This window comes from Sylvia atricapilla, chromosome 12 (assembly GCF_009819655.1).
Source record: "Sylvia atricapilla isolate bSylAtr1 chromosome 12, bSylAtr1.pri, whole genome shotgun sequence".
Taxonomy (NCBI): Eukaryota; Metazoa; Chordata; class Aves; order Passeriformes; family Sylviidae; genus Sylvia; species Sylvia atricapilla.
In genome coordinates, this window is record NC_089151.1 from 3,384,457 (window position 1) to 3,400,304 (window position 15,848).

At 45.5% G+C, this 15,848-nt stretch overlaps 1 protein-coding gene across 1 annotated transcript; it reads right to left on the reverse strand.

The window, feature by feature from the left end:
- Positions 1-4,971: 4,971 nt before the first annotated feature.
- Positions 4,972-13,190, reverse strand: LOC136366292 (uncharacterized). Its single transcript, XM_066327278.1, has 11 exons — positions 12,981-13,190; positions 12,237-12,371; positions 11,323-11,447; positions 10,983-11,051; positions 10,689-10,802; positions 9,852-9,967; positions 9,497-9,552; positions 8,127-8,179; positions 7,282-7,409; positions 6,560-6,716; positions 4,972-5,484 (listed from the first exon to the last, which is right to left on the reverse strand). Exons 1-11 carry the CDS (start codon positions 13,188-13,190, stop codon positions 5,397-5,399), a joined length of 1,251 nt encoding a protein of 416 aa, XP_066183375.1. The 3' UTR covers positions 4,972-5,396.
- Positions 13,191-15,848: the final 2,658 nt, after the last annotated feature.

Below are 15,848 nucleotides of genomic sequence, written 5' to 3' on the forward strand. Positions count from 1 at the left end.
TTTGACCATATTTGGGGTTTTTTTGCAGACTTTCCCCCCCTTTTCCACCTTGCCTGCTCTGTGTCCCACCCCAAAAAGCTGAAAGGCTGCTGTAGGTCTGGGCAGAGCCCAGGAGAGGCTGGGAGGGTGCACAGAAGCCATGAGGAGCAGAAAGCAAACTCTCGGGTTAGCAGTTAAAGAATGCTGCCATAGAATTGGCCAGACAGCCTCTTCCCAGAGTTTTCCCGTGGGTAAAAGTCAGATCAGAGCTCTTCCTCCCCATGAAAGGCCCTTTGATCTCCCTTGATGAAATGCTTTATGTATTTGGGGAGTTGAGTGTAATTGGCTGGGATGGCTCAAGGCTCTTCCCCATCCCCAGAGCTCCTCTGTGCTGCCGTTTGTTCAGAGAGCCTCACACAGCACACGAGTGCACCGCAGATCAAGAGGAGCATATTTATGGCTTTGGGAAAATCTCCGAAGAGATCAGGGAAAATCCTCCTCCTGCATTCTGAAAAAGCATTTTGTGTGGCTGCTCTGCCCTGCTGGGAGCCCAGCCCGTGTCATCAGGAGCTGCCTGACATGTCCAATTAGGAATTTTTGCTCAGCAGTGTCTGCTGGGATTTATTCTCAGATATTTGGGCTGAACATTCTGTCAGCCCTGCTGTCACCACTGAGGGTTGCCAGCCCAGCCAAGCAGTGGTGTGGCACCAGTGTGACAGCAGAGCGAAACATTTCTCATCTACAGGGAGATGCACAGCTCTTACGTTAAGCCGAGAAACTCCTCTTTTCTCGCCTCTCCATGAATTATGACATTTATTCACAACCCTTGTTTTGGTGTAGAAAGCAGGGTAAACGAGGCTGTATCTGTAAAGTCACTTATTTGGTTAATGGAATAGAGGAAGGAAAACCTTCCTGGCATTATGGTTTTATCAGCTTATAAACATGTGGTAGAAGCCTACAGGCCTTAGAATAACAGCAGGAACAAGAGCGGGGAAGGAAACACTGGGATCTGGATGATTTGGTAAAGACAACCAGCAGCACAGCCCATTGTGTAACCTTACAGTTTTTTCCTACTCCTCACCTCTGCAAAACACTATTAAATAGTCTTAAACCTGATTTTATAATTTTTTTTATTATTCTTTATCAACCAATTACCTAGTCCTCTCTCAAAGGACATTTGGGAGTGACAGCAAAAGCAACAAGCAGCGGAATTTCCTGTGCTAAATCCAAAAAAGGGAGGTTTGAAGGTTAAAAAAGGTTATTCAAAAGGTATCAAGTGTGCATAATTTGTGGCGCTTTGCAGAAGGAAATAAATCATGAACCATCATCTGGATCTCCTTCTGCAAACTCATCTCTAACCCCTACAGCAGCCAGAAGTCCTGTGCCAGTCTCTGATGTCCCAAGGGCCATCAGAGACTGGTGACAAGGACTTCAGCCATGAGCCCTCTCCAGGCTCATTGTGCCCAGGGCCATTTCTGAGCTTCTTTGACCAAAACTTTTGGGCTCAGCACTTCAAACAGTGTCCCACACTCAGCCACCAAGAAATGTAAGAGGACACAGAATGTCCACTCCTTCTTTCTCTTCTTTATCTTTCTTGGGAAAGGGGGTAAAAAACGTGACATGTCAGATCTGCATCTCCACTCCCACTCTGGGGATGAAGAAAAAAAGAAAAAAAAGGTCATTCAGCACTCAGCATATTTGCAAAGTCTCTGGTGCACAGAGCAGACACCTCCAGATGTCTCCATCAGTGACGTTATTTATAAGAGGACCAAGCAGCTCGTTAGGCTAATTGCTCCAGCAGGGATTTAACCCCACTGAGGGAGCCTGAACAGGGCTCGACTGTTCCAGAGCATTTGCTGCCACTCCTCTCTTTGATTTACACCTCTCGTAAAATTTTATGGCCAGATTAGAATGAACTTCACTTGCACTATGGTTTAATAAAAGGGATTTTTTTCATGCTGAAGAAAAGCAAAAAAAAATCAATGTGGTGACTAATTACAGCTTTAATGAGGAGAGGAAAATACCTCAAAAAGGGGAGGGACCCAAAAAGCCCCCCCAGGACAGATCCTTTTGGAGACTTTGCTTCAGACACCTGAGCTTGGAGGCTGTTGGGAGATCAAAAATATAAAAAAAGTCATATTTTAAGGAAGAGCAATTTTGGTAGGAGAAAGAGCAATGTGAGTTTTTATGGCAGATGTGAGGGAGTTGAGGTTCCAGTAAATGGGAGAAGGGAGTGAACAGTTATCAGTCACTCTGGCTGGAATGTCTTGGAGTTATTTGGCTGCTGAGCATGTTCTCATGGAGGGAAAAGTCCACTTTTGAAATAATCAGTTGCTTTGCAGAGATAATTTGGCCATACAGTGCATTTCTGTTGATAAATTACACAGCTCCCTGGGCTACACTTTGCTTCACCAACTGTAAAGCTACAACATAAATCCAAACAGAAAAAAAAGACTTTTTTTCCTTCCTTTCTTTCTGCCAGTGAAGTACAATGTCACTGAAAATGGCTTTTATAGCTCTGCTGTGAACACATGAAAAATTGCAAGATGGAAGGAGAATAAATAAGCAGGGTAAAATATTTACCATTCTAAACATCAGTAGCCAGGGGCAGATTGATGGGGAATGCTCAGTTTGGGGCTGACAGCCTTTAAATGACCTCTTCACGAGGCCTGAATCCTGAAATTCAGCGTGCAGGGAGCTCCAGGGGGACGTGCAAGGGTTTGGTTGGGAGCATTTTGCCGTGACAGCAGCAGGAATTACAGGTGCTCCCTCCTTCCAGATGCTGGGAGAGCAGCTCATCCAAGGAGGCTCCAGCTGCCCCCCTTCGTGCAGATCACATGCTGCATTTCACTTCTGGCCAAGGCTCACCTCCATTTATTGCTTTTTTGGCTCCAAAGTGATGCTTTTGGGCTGCAGGAGCACTCCCCAAGATGGATTTTTCCACCGAGAAAGGAGCCGCCAGTGAAGGACCACTTCATATGGTCAAAGCGTGGGGCTTGGGAGATTTATTTTAAATTAAATAAGTTATTCCATGTGTCCTGGACACGGGCTGGCTATAAAGTAATTTGAAATCCAGGGAGAAAAACCCCAACAGTCAATTTTTTTTCAGCCCTTGGAGCTGAAATAGCCTACCAGTAGTTCATCACCTGGCAAATAAACCTGCCAGCTCCAAACTTTATTAATCATTTGCTGTACCCTGCTTGAACTTTTCCCAGCTGAACTCAGGAGTGCTCTAATTCTCCACCCACTGGTACCAAAAGAAACAAGTAGAGGACAAAAAGGAGAGTGATGAAGGCTTCATCTCTGCCTCCTCCACCGCAGCAACATGAACTTCCAAGAATTTGGAAGCATCCCTACTTCTAAGCCCAGTTTCTGGAATTAGGATATAACCAGACCAATCCCTTCCTTTTTGGGGGGAATTTTCTTTTTCTTTTTTTTTTTTTTTTTTTAATTTTTGGCCTGGACAGGGAATTTTTTTACAGTGATTTCTCAAACTGATTCCAGAGTCGTAATTAACAATTTTTCTCATCATCTACATGCTCTGACACCTCCAAAACCTTGCTTTATTAGGTGCCTGTCTCCCACCTTCTAAATGTTAATGTTTTAGCCTTGAAGAAATAAGTGAGAGGGAAAGAGATGACAAGAACTCCTTAGAAAAAAAAGGAACAGATGTTCCTGAGATCATAGCAAAACAAGCCACACACTTAATAGGAACAAACTGTGATGTATAACATCGTTATTTTTCTAACCTTTCTAAAATTACCTATTTGACTGATTTCTGAGGTGTAAAAAGAGGCATAAGGCCTTCCCTCCTGTCAAAGTACCATTGTCTGGAGTAATTTAGAAGCTCCCTGTTTCAGCACCTCGAGACCACGAGAGCACAGACAGATTTAAGGCATCTTTGGGTTTGTGCAGGGCTCACAAGAATGTGGCTCTTAATCCCACTGTAACTGGAGAAGTGTCCAGCTAAAATCCAAAGCTCGGAATCAGCACCTATCCCAAAAGAAATGAACCCAGAAATGAGCTTGGGTCATCCAGAGGTGGTTTGGGATGGAAGGAGGGGCACAACACAACCCTGTTGGGGTGCAGCTCAAGGGCACAAGCGCAGGACAGGGATGAGGTTAGAAATTAGGGAATTAGGGAATGGGAATTATGGGAATAATCTCACAGCTGCACGATGGTGCTGATAGAATCAGCCTGTTACAGAATGCCAGCTTTGTTCAGTGACACATCCCAAATCAGGACATTCACATCATAAATCCAGGTGGGATCATTTTATATTCACGCAACCACTCTGCATAAAAAGCTGTTGTAGCAATAAGTGTAAAAACTGCCCCAAAAAGGAAAAGTTCTTCTTTAAATTATCTTAAAATTTCATCCACTCTCAGCCTAAGCAGAGATTACAAAAACACAAAGATGTGCACTCAGATTTCATTATTTTCTGAAATGGAATGGTGGCACTATTTTAATTAAAAGGAGTCTTTCCTTAGTTTCTCCTCTCCACATTTCCCACTTAACTATATATATATTTAAAACCCCTATAAAATATAGATACATATTTATATATGTTATATAAATATTATATATATATGTATTTTTATATATTATTTAAAATATTTAAAGCATGTTTAATTTTCAGTAATTAATGGCAGGATCCATCTAGGCAGGGAATACCCTGTAGGCTGCCCTGGGCCAGTGACTGTTGTGGACGCTGTGGTTAATAAGGCACCTACAAGGGAATGATGAGGAATTCAGATCCCTCTCTAAACTGGATTACCAGAGCCTGGCTTCCCTTCAGACATGGGAAAATCGTGTTTGTTCCACTTATTTCATTGGATATAAATGCTATTCCTAGAGGACACTTCATTTAGATGTGCTTTCTCCTGCTCCTTCCACTTCATGTTTTACACAGCCAAGGACAAAACTATCAAATCAGTGCAGTTTCCTGTAACAGGCTTTTCCCACGTTTTAATGACTATAACAACCAGAGGGTTCAGAAATAGACAGTTTTTATTTCAAAAACAAATCTGAGAGAAGAGAGGAGCTGCTAAATTGGGCCAGTGATCCACGTAGCCTGAGGTCCTGGTGGTCACGGTGGGGAGCAGCTGGAAGTTTAGGAAAAAAAGCCCCAAAAGACAAGAGCGTGGAGTGATCCCTCCCAGTGCACTCCTCCTGCCATCAGACTTCCTTCCAATTGCCTCCAGACCACCCTGGTTAGCAACCACTGAAAGCTGCACTAATAAAAATACATCTCATTTCTCTCCAAATCCTTTTAATACCCTTGACCTCCCCGGCATCCTGTGACGAGCTCTACACTCAAACCAGTGCTGTTATTTTTTTTTTTTTTTTTGCAAGGGGATTACATTTTTTTGCAAAGCTGCTGCTTGCTAACATTGCTGGGATGAGCCTGTAGATGATCACGGGGGAGAGGCATCAGTGGCAGGGTCAGGTCCTTCTGCTTGGGAACCAAGGTGCAGGTTTGGAACCGGCTGGGCGGCCTCGTCCCTGCGGGGAGAGCAGTGACACTGAGCAGGTGACTCGTGGGGAGGAGGAAGGAAGGACAACACCCCCAACCCTTCCATTCCTCCCACGGGGTTGATTTTGGGAGCAGATATGAGGTAGAGCTGATGGGAATTGTGTCAGCACTGCCAAATGGAGCCTCCCTGGGGCAGTTCCAGAGCTGGCCGGGACTGTCTGGACTTGTGGAACGTGCCCGGTTTGGGTTTTATCCCAGCCTGGCCCTGCTGGGTCATTTCCTCCATCAGGCAGGTCTGGACAGCCCGAGTGGGGAGGGAGCAGGAGCTGCAGGTTCAAGTTCAACCAGCAGGTATCCTGCACTTTTGGCCTGTTTTATGTGCTTTGAATAGGTCTGGTTTTCAGAAGGAGCTGAGCTCTCCGTCTCCTGAAAGTCATTTATGCCACTTCCTCTGACAGCCAAGGATTGGTGTTTATTTTAAAAAGCAAACAAAATGTCAACAACAAAATCTGCCTTTTTCTTTCATGAGAGCAAAGACTCCACATGGAAAAGGCTCCAGGGGAAGAGTGACAATCATGTGGCAGGAGGAGCAGCACTTCACTGAGAAAGGAAGCACGTTCTTAGTGGATATAATTTTGCCCCTAACAGAGCCACTCCTGTCAGGATTTTCTCAACATTTATCTGTTCAAATAAATCCTGTCCACAAAAACCCTTGAGTGAGCAAGTTCCACCCTGTAAACTGCCTCTGTTTGCCCCTTTTTTTCTATAATGGGAGAGATTTTCTAAATAAGAGAGTGTCCAGAATGGAGCATCCACCTGCTCATAAACCTATATGGAGACCTATATAAAACCCACATAAACATATATAACAAACAAATTGTTGCACCCATGAAGGGCTTGTGCAATTATTCCTTTTCAAATAATATATACAGAGTCCTTGTCAACTTAATAAACACATTAAGCACTAAATGAGCAACATTTCTTTTACATCAGGTAACAAAAAAAATCAGTGCATTTATGCTTCAAATATCTATAGAGTTGTAACCGTACAAGTCAATGTAGGATAGGAGTTTTTTTACCTCTTCTTGCCTGTCATTATTTTACCTGTAATAAAATTCCACCAGGCCCCAGCCTGGTGTTGATCCATTGAGTTGGAAATTTGCAATGCACTCGTGGAAAACTCCACTGCCTGTCAGGCCATTGTACACCACAGGACAGGTCTGCTTATCCAGAGCTGCAGAAACATCAAAGCTCTTGCCACCTTGGAGAAGAGTAAAAGAGGCAACAATGTCAACAACTTTCCATAGTATTTTATCTCAAAAAAAAAAAAAAATCCCAATATCTATTATTTTTGTGTATGGGGGGTTTTATGCTTTTCTGAAGTGATAGTTCTGTCTGCTTTGTAAATCAAGTAAACTGAACAACCATATTTCCAGCTGAATGCACTTAAGAACAGAGGTGTTGACACCCCAAAAAAGTGGAAATCACTATTTTATGTGGATTAGCACAAGTAACAGTCACCACAAACAGAATCTGTAACTCTCCCTCTGGAACCTGTGGCCCTGATCCTGCAGTGGACACATTTCACTCAGGACACATCACACTTATAATTCAATTTAAGCAGGGAAGTGCCCATGGCAGTAGGGTTGGAACCAGAGGATCAAGTCCCTTCCAACCCAAACCATGATTTTATGGTTCTAATCTCAGTGTGTGAGATGATGCATTCCCCAGGATCACATGGAATCTCAGGGAACAGTCTCTCCTCCACCAAAGGAACTGCATGCCAAGCAATGGAGGCAGATGTAGCTGGGCTGTGTTGAGCTTACCAGCAGTAAAACTGACTCCATACTGATCCTGGATAACCCCATCCTCAGCCAGCTGGGCCAGGGAGGCGTTGGACCACTCAATGCCAGCCTTCCTCCCATCAGGAAAAAACACATAACCTACAGTGAGGCTGAAGGGGAGAGGAATGGAGCAGGTTTAAAGTTCAACCAAAACTCAAATGCACCACAACAACGGCAGAGAGAATTGGGACTGTTCTGCCTGGAGATGGGAAAGCTCTGGGGACTTCCCAAAGAGCGGGAGAGGGACTTTGGAAAAGAGCCTGGAGTGCCAGGATAAGGGGAAATGCTTCCCACTGCCAGAGGACAGGGTTAGATGGGATATTGGGAAGAAATTCTCCCCTGTGAGGATGATGAAACCCTGGCACAGGGTGCCCAGAGAAGCTTTGGCTGTCCCATCTCTGGAAGTGTCCAAGGCAAGGTTGGATGGGGCTTGGAGCAACCCTGGGGCCATGGACATTGGTCTTTAATCCTCTGGATGCAGAGAACATCAGTCAGGGCAGGGCAGGGCTCCCTGTGGAATGCAGACTACAGTCAGACACACCTTCCCAAAGAGCTGGAAGTGCCCAATTTGTACCTCTAAATCATCCAGACAGACAGGCAGCTCCGTCAGCCCTCAGCAACTGAGGGGAAAGAAAGCAAGGCAAGGTAAAAGCTGTCCTTTTCACTAACTGCAAATGAAAAGCTGGGAGTAGGGAACATGAGGGCGTGGATGGAAATTGGGCTGTCCAGGTTCAAAGCAAGAATCTGCACACAGGTATCCTGCAGAGCAGCTTTTGTCACCTCTGAGATGAGCATTTTTGGCAACATGAAGCTCTTTGGTCACTTACTGAGTTGTGGTGGCTGGCATGTTAATGACTGTTAAATGTGCTGCAGTCCCATCCTGCAAGAGAGAGAAAGAAAAAACAGCCAAAGTTGTGCAGATTCATTTCTGAGGGTCCTTCACTGGCTGGACCAAGAAGACACTGGATAGAATTCAGCTTATGCAATGTGCTATGGCCTCGTGCTTTAAAATCCCCTCATTACATCTTCCATGAAAATCTGGCTGCAAAAACAAATCCAGGAATAAATCCAAACACATTCAGGACAAATTAAGGAAAATGGAAACGACAGAAAATCAGCAGCAAGAGGACACAGGAGGGAAACAAACCTGCAAAGAAGTACAAAACTGGTGTCCTTTGAGCAGACTTCTCTTCTAACCTGCATTAATCTACGTATGGGAGCAGCAGATAGGGAAAATGTTAAGAAGGAGCTGGAATCTCCTGGTTTTACTAATTTCTCTTCCATCCTCGGGTCTGGACTCTTCACGCTCCATTTGGGCTGCTCTGAGGCAAGTTTAAGCCTCCTCTGATGCTATAAATGTACAGACACTCAGAGTAAGAGGACTCCAAACTTCAATCTGCAATAAACTTCTTAATGAAGTGAGCTGGCTTTTAATTAGGGGCAGAACAGCCACTTTGAGTCTTGAAGAACTGAAGAGCAGGGAGATGTTGGTTATACACACTGTGGTGCCAAAGCTCAGTGAAAGGTACACAGGCTAATCCTGATAAATCAGGATTTCATTCTGAATTCAGTATAAAACCTTGCAACGCTGCCTGTGACAGAGAGTTTTGATTTATGCCTGGCTTGGCAAAGGAAATGCCTTTTCAGGAGCATCTGCTGGGCTTGGCTGGCAGCTGGCAGGGGCAGCCCTCAGCATGTCCCTGGGCTCTGTGCTGCCAGCAGCCACAGCACTGCTCTCCCCCACACAGCAAAGCAGAGAATTATGGCTCAGCACAGGCAGAAATATTTGCTGACTGCTGTCACGAAGGCTTAGGATGCTTTGAACACCTCAGGCTTCCCATCAATGGGAATCAGCACTGCAGAAACTCCACGGAGTGCTGGGTACTTGCAGCAGCTGAGACTCTCTCCTGTAAAGCTGCCTGCCTAATTCTTCACGGAAAAGGCAAAATAAACTGTTTCAAGTTATCAAACAAGCTTTGCTTCAATCAGTGTAGCAAAATGTCAGTTTTCACACACACAGCTCTGCTTTTGAGAGCTGCTCACAACACTGATCTGGGCTAATGGTGCCACCAGTGAGCACTTCTGATTGTGCACCATGGATGTTCCCAAATCCTGGTTTCTGTGTACTTAAATCTGCCTCAGAAAAAGCTCAGAAAATTTTCTGGGTTAAATAGCACATTGCCATGTTAATACCTACTTCAAAGCGTGCCAAAATCATGACATAACGGGAAATCTCAGCCCAGTTCCGGACACCTGAAAAAAAAAAAAAAAAAAAAAAGAACAAAATCTCCCAACCTGAAGTTCAGCATTCCTGGGAAATAAGTACCTGTCTTCACAATAACTTTTTGGGATAAAAAATACCCAGTGACTGATGTTGTGGTAAGCAATGTATGTCCCCAAAACAGTGATGGCATTTCCTCTGGAATGTCTTAACTTCATGCCCAGGCATGGAACTGGTTGTTTTAACAGATAATCCTTAATCTCACTGCCCTGCCAGTGCCAGCCACAGTGCAGGTATTCCCAAGGGAGGGAATTCTTTCCAGTGCTGTTACCATAGGAGTGGCTCCGAATGCCTTTGAGGGAAAGTTCAGTTTTCCCATAATTTCCTATTTCAATCTCTCCAACAGACTGGCCCCACTGCTCGTGGCGGAAATGCTGTGTCCTTTGTCTGGAAGAAAGAAAGGAGTGGATCAGCACAGCCAGGATCTCCAGTTCTCCTCAAGAAGCCTCAATGCCAATCTGATGGATTTATCTCCCAAAATGAAAGAAATTTCAGAGCATCTGGACCTTGGCTATCCTGGATTTTATACATCAGTTCTACATTTCCCAGTTACTGTTACACAATGAGACAGCTGAGAAGGAAACGACAGCAAATTCTCACCCTGGCAATATAAATTATCCTGTGTTTGAAGAAATGCTGGGCTGCCAAACATCTGCTGCTTACAACTCAGCAGGTATCACCAAAACCCACACATTATTGATATATATAATTTCTGCTTCAATTTATTCAACACACTATTGATTCTCATTTTTTTAACTCTCCAGAGCTTGTATAATATTTAAAACACCCACTGCAGGTCCTTTCTCACAGGATTATATTCCTTTTCTTATCTATCCCTGGACCATTGACTTCAGAAGCTGCCTAAATCAATGAAAAACAGAAAGAATATGGAATATTGCTGATGGTGAAGGTGTCACTCAGGAAGATCCCATGTGTGTGCAGGATCCTCCAGGTGTGGTGTGGCATTGAAACCAGGAGTCAGGTCCTTTAATAGAGCACTCCAAACTAAACCTACCTTCTAAAACCAACTATAACACACAGCAGACCTTGAAGAGAACTGTAGAAAAAATTATTATGAACCCTAGAAGACATTAATCTTGCCCCTCACTTTTTGACCCTCTGGAAGAGCTTGATGGTCCATGGCTCCTGGGCTAAAGCACGAGCAAATGTGCTGGGGTTACTGTCAACATTAAAGTTAAAAACGTCTGTGGAGTTCTCCCACCTAGAAAAAGAGAGAGGAGAAAAAAAGACATTACTAGCATTCAGCTCATGCTAGGCCAAGTTGTGCACTTGCAACTTTGACAGAGGCAATCTTTGTATTTTATTGGAAAATTCTGATTTTTGGAATTTTAAATGAGCCATGAGCTCACTGTACATCCCAAAGCAAAGATGAAAATCTTACTGCAAAGAGAATTTAACTGGTACAAGCTCTCCCTCCTCTTCACTCCACTGCTGTCTGTAAGATCCTTTCCTGCAAGGCAAAGCACTATAATTTTACATCACTCCTAAACAAACAACAAAAGGTTTCTTACATGTTTGGAATTGGGTGGAATAGAGGATAGTACAATACTATACACCACCAGATATATTTTCATTCCTTAAAATATCAAAGTGTCTTAGTTACCAAATAGCTTTTGGTTCAAGCTGGTTAAATTCAGGATGAATTAAATCTATTTCCAAATAGTGCTGAAAAAGCCTTGGTTTTACATGTAGATAAATGAAATTAGGGAGTGCTGCAATACCTGAGTAATCCATCAAAATTTATCTTCCAGCACATTTGGGGCTCCAAGTATTCCATAGTGAGTCCTCCTCCACTCCAGATTTCTTTGGATTCATCTCTCACCATCATGTTTGGATGCTGTGGGTGCTAAAAAGAGGAAAACATTTGCTTAATTCAGTTCTGAGGATGCCACAAAGCAGTCTTGTTATACTAAATATTACTAAAACCCAAAAAAATGCACATCAATCCTCTCTTTTTTCTATTTTCTCCAAACAGGATTTCTCTTGCTTTTTCTCATCATGGCTACTTAGTGAAACAGATCTGTGAACATAAGAGAGTGGAGTGCAAAACAGATTTATGTCAGGTCTTCTCTCCTTCTTTAGTATGTAGCCAGCTCTTAACAAAAAAAAAAAAAAAAAAAAAAAAAAAAAAAAAAAAAAAAAAAAGAAAATCTCCAGGCAAAAATCTGATTAACAATATCTGATTAAGCTTTCTTTTCAGCAAGAATGAAGCAGATGCACATCAAACTCCCTAAAAGCTTTCCCTTCTCTTTTAAAGAGGCAATTCCAAATGGTTTTATAGGAATGAAAAAAGGAGCAAAAACCAACCATAAGCAGAAAATGGGACTCATTAACCATGTGCTGCACCTGATTGGAAAGAGTGGATGTTCAAAATATTCCTGGGGGGTTTAATAAGCCACTTTTTAGAAACAATTCTGTTTTGTGCAGATGATGGGGAAGGGGAATGTGTCAGATCCTGCTGGAAAAAGGACATACCCAGTACTCTGACCAGCTCTAGCCCTGCCTTTACACACAGCACTGGCGTCTTGCTGGTGTGAAGATGCAGAGAACATAAACTTTGGCTTGGGATCCCATCACAGGTTCAAGAAAGGAGCTAATCTCTGCTCCTGAACTTCATCCCACATCCAGCACTTACTTCAAACTCGCCTATCCCATGCAGCCTCAGGAAGAGCCACATCTCACAGAGGCCAGCGGGACGTCTGGCCAGGCGAGCGATCACAAAGGTCCCGTTGGTCTCTGCAAAGCCCGTGAAATACAAGGAATCGAGCGCCTGGGGAAAGCGAAATGGATTTCAGCTCCTGCGGGAGGCAGGAAAGGGCGGGGAGAATGTCAGCCATCCTTTGTTTTCCATAGGCTTCTGCTCAGGGATGAAAGTTTAGTTTCGCTTTTTGTATTTCCATAGCAGGCGCTCCGAGAACGGCCAGAGAGCTCGGCAAGCAGCGCTGAAACCTCAGCCAAAAGACAGCAGAGCTCAAAATAACGGGGTTGAGCAGTGAGGGATGCCAGGCAGCAGGATGCAGGGAACGGGAGCACCTGAGGGATTGCCAGGGGAACGCAAGGAATGCAGAGGATGCAGTGGGGTGGAGATGGAGCTGGTGTAGGTCCAGCGGAGTGTGAGTCCAAAAGGGAAAAGGTGTTCTGAGGGAACGCGGGGATGCCGGGGATGGGAGTCTCGAGACTGGGGGAACTCAGGGATGCCGGGGATGGGACTTCCAAGAGGGATACTGGGGATGGGAGTTCCAAGAGGGATACCGGCTTTGGAGTGCCAGGGGAACACGGAGATAGGAGCTACAGGGACGCGGGGCACAGAGATGCCAGGATATAAGAACAGAGTGTCGCAGAAGCGGGTCCCAGGGAAGGGGGTCTCAGGACCACTCACGTGGGGGTCAGCGCGGAGCGGGCGCGGCCGGCGGGGCTCGGCGGTACCTGCGGCCGCCCGCTGCCTGCAGGCGCCGAGGCAGAGCAGGAGGCAGCCCAGGGCCCAGCGCTTCAGCGGCACCCAGGCGCCGGGGCCGACCGCTCGTCCGGCCCCGAACAGCGCCAGCAGAGCCGCGGCCACCAGCGCCAGCAGCTCCGGCAGCGCCAGCATCCCGGCTGCGGAGCGCGGGGAGATGCGGGTGCGGAGCCCGGAGAGATGTGGAGCCCGGAGATGTGTGGATGCGGAGCGATGCGGGTGCGGAGCCCGGAGCGATGCGGAGCCCGGAGATATGTGGATGCGGAGCGATGCGGGTGCGGAGCCCGGAGCGATGCGGAGCCCGGAGATGTGTGGATGCGGAGCCCGGAGCGATGCGGAGCCCCGAGCGATGCGGAGCCCCGAGCGATGCGGGGCGCGGTGCGGGGCTGGTTCCGGCGCCCCCAAACCCCGCCTCGGGGCCGCTCCATCCGTCCCGGGATGGATCGCTGTCATTTCCGCGAGGGGCTTGCCCAGCTCTGAGAAGTTGCATTTGCTCGTTTTATTGACTGAGCGCTCCGAGGGAAGTTCAGGCAGTTCTGGAAGGGCACTAGTGGAAACTCTCCAGTGATGCAGGAAAAGCGGGAGTTGGGCTCTCTTCCCCGAGCCTCCCAACTTTTTGCTGCCGATCGCTGAAGGAGAGTCCGTTTAAGAGATAAGGAATAAGCGTTTCACACGCCACAAGGAGAAACACTGGCACAGGCTGCCACAGAGGCGGTGGATGCCCCATCCCTGGAAACATTTGGATGGAGCTTTGAGCAACTTGGTCTAGCTGAGGATGCCCATGGCGGGGGCGGGGAGTTGGACTGCAAAAGGATCCTTTCAAATCAAACTATTCCATGATTCTGTGATTTCTGATCCTGTTTCATTGGGCTCTTGGCATAAGTGGGAGCTTCACTTGCTCCCACTGCCGGCTCCAGCCAACAGGCAGCAGCCCATTTCATTCAAAGAACCAAAAAACCCCATCCACAGCAGGGCATCTCAGCATCTCTTCAGCATCTCTTGTAGGAACCATTCCTAGAAGCCGTATTTTTGAAGGCTTTTGGCTCGCTGTACAAGAGATCTTTTTTATTCCTTTTACAATTAGCATTTAGTCTCATTTCCCTGCACTGAAACAAACCCAGCCTCTCAGGAGAGGTTGAAGCACAGCTAATCTCACTTTGGAGAAAGCTGGGGCTCTCAGAACCTGTGCTTTCTTTGTCTCCTGGGTGTTTGGACTCTCGAAATCTCTCAGCTGATTTCCTGTTACTTGCAGAAACATTTATTGTGCATTTTTTATGCCTTGTTTCAATTGTGCCTCAGTCTGGTTTTATGACCACCTCTGCCCTGGTTTGTGTTTAACGGATCAGTGCTTATGGTTCTTTCGATTTTCTTCTTTGAATGTAACTGGTTTTTAAGAATCTCCTGAGCTCTGCTGCTCCTTTTTGCCCTTTTTTTCCCCAGTTTGTCCTGACACTGATGTGCACTTACACTGCCTCGGTGATCATGTTTCTATATTGTTCCCTCAAAAGCTTTTAGCACCTTAGATGTTCCTTTCACCTTCTTAAAAAGGTTCCTCGGTTTTACACAGCTCCCCTTTTCTGGGACCAGGCACAGCTGTTCTGTGTTGCTTTATTGCTGCCCATGGGCCACATCAAATTAAAAGGAGAAGGGCAGAAGGCACCAGAGATTCAGACAATGAGGTTCAGAAATTAATTTCTGTAAATCACCATTTCTTCAGTCCATACTGAAGGGGCACATCTTAAAGTTAAGCACCTAGAGCAGGCAGAGGGCCAATAAGGTTGTTTTCCAGCGAGCCAGAGGGATAATAAGGTTGTTTTCATACTTCGGATTGTGCTGTGGAGGGACTGAAAACAGTCTGAAAGAAAGAGATGTGTCACAATGTTATCACCCTGCACCTGCAGCACGGCGGATGTGGCTCAGCCCACAAAAAGGCTGCAAAGGGAATGGATTGTGAAAAACAGCTTTTCTTTTCTGCTACATTTTAAACACATTATTGACACAAAGCAATGGTCTGTGCTAAAAGATCCACGCAAATGACAAACCTTTGGGACTTTACAAACACCCACATAATTAAATCCTCCTCTGCCTGAGGTGGAAGGGGCTATAACAAATGACAGATTCTTCTAAACTTCTTTTTTTTCCCCCCCAGTGCAACCCATGAGAAGCTTTGCTGCCCTTCCCCAAATTGCTGGAGTCTTACACAAACCACTCGAATTTCAGTATTTGCATTTCTGAGGAGAGGAGAAATGGGGCATGAATATGGCATTGTGTGTGTGTCCCTGCAGAATCTGTCACAGAGATAAGCTCCCTTCCTTCCTGTGAGGACAGGACACATGGAAACAATTGGTTTCGTGCCACCTTCTGTTTCCACGTTTCTTAGGTAATTTGTTTGAGGACTCCAAGTTATCTCTGGCAAACAATTTGTCTTGGCAATATTATTTGTGGTGGGAACGGGTTCCAAACCACCAGGACTTGAAGAAGAACCCAAGTCCTGATGCACCTGGGGATGTTTTTAATGTGACAACACCAATTCTCTGTGTATTAAAACAAGTCTAAGAGCTGCTCCACGTGTTCAGCAAAAAATGTGGGGAGGAAAATACTCAACCGGTTTGTTTTCAAGATCAGGAGGAAATCAGGAACCTGCACGGTGCTAAAACACAAAGAAAATGCAAGCTGAATTTAAGAATTTCTGCTTAGCATAATTTTAAGCTTCTGCATAAGGTCTGAAACATCTGCAATATTGCTAAAACAAGATGTCACAGTACCTAACATTTTTGTAACTCCTGGGTAAAT

Coding starts and splice junctions, on each gene's coding strand:
- LOC136366292 (XM_066327278.1), bottom strand. CDS start 13,190: ATGCTGGCGCTGCCGGAGCTGCTGGCGCTGGTGGCCGCGGCTCTGCTG. Junction 10,803..10,982: donor CCAGTTAAATTCTCTTTGCA/GTAAGATTTTCA, acceptor CTCTTTTTCTAG/GTGGGAGAACTCCACAGACG. Junction 6,717..7,281: donor TGGAGTCAGTTTTACTGCTG/GTAAGCTCAACA, acceptor CTCTTCTCCAAG/GTGGCAAGAGCTTTGATGTT.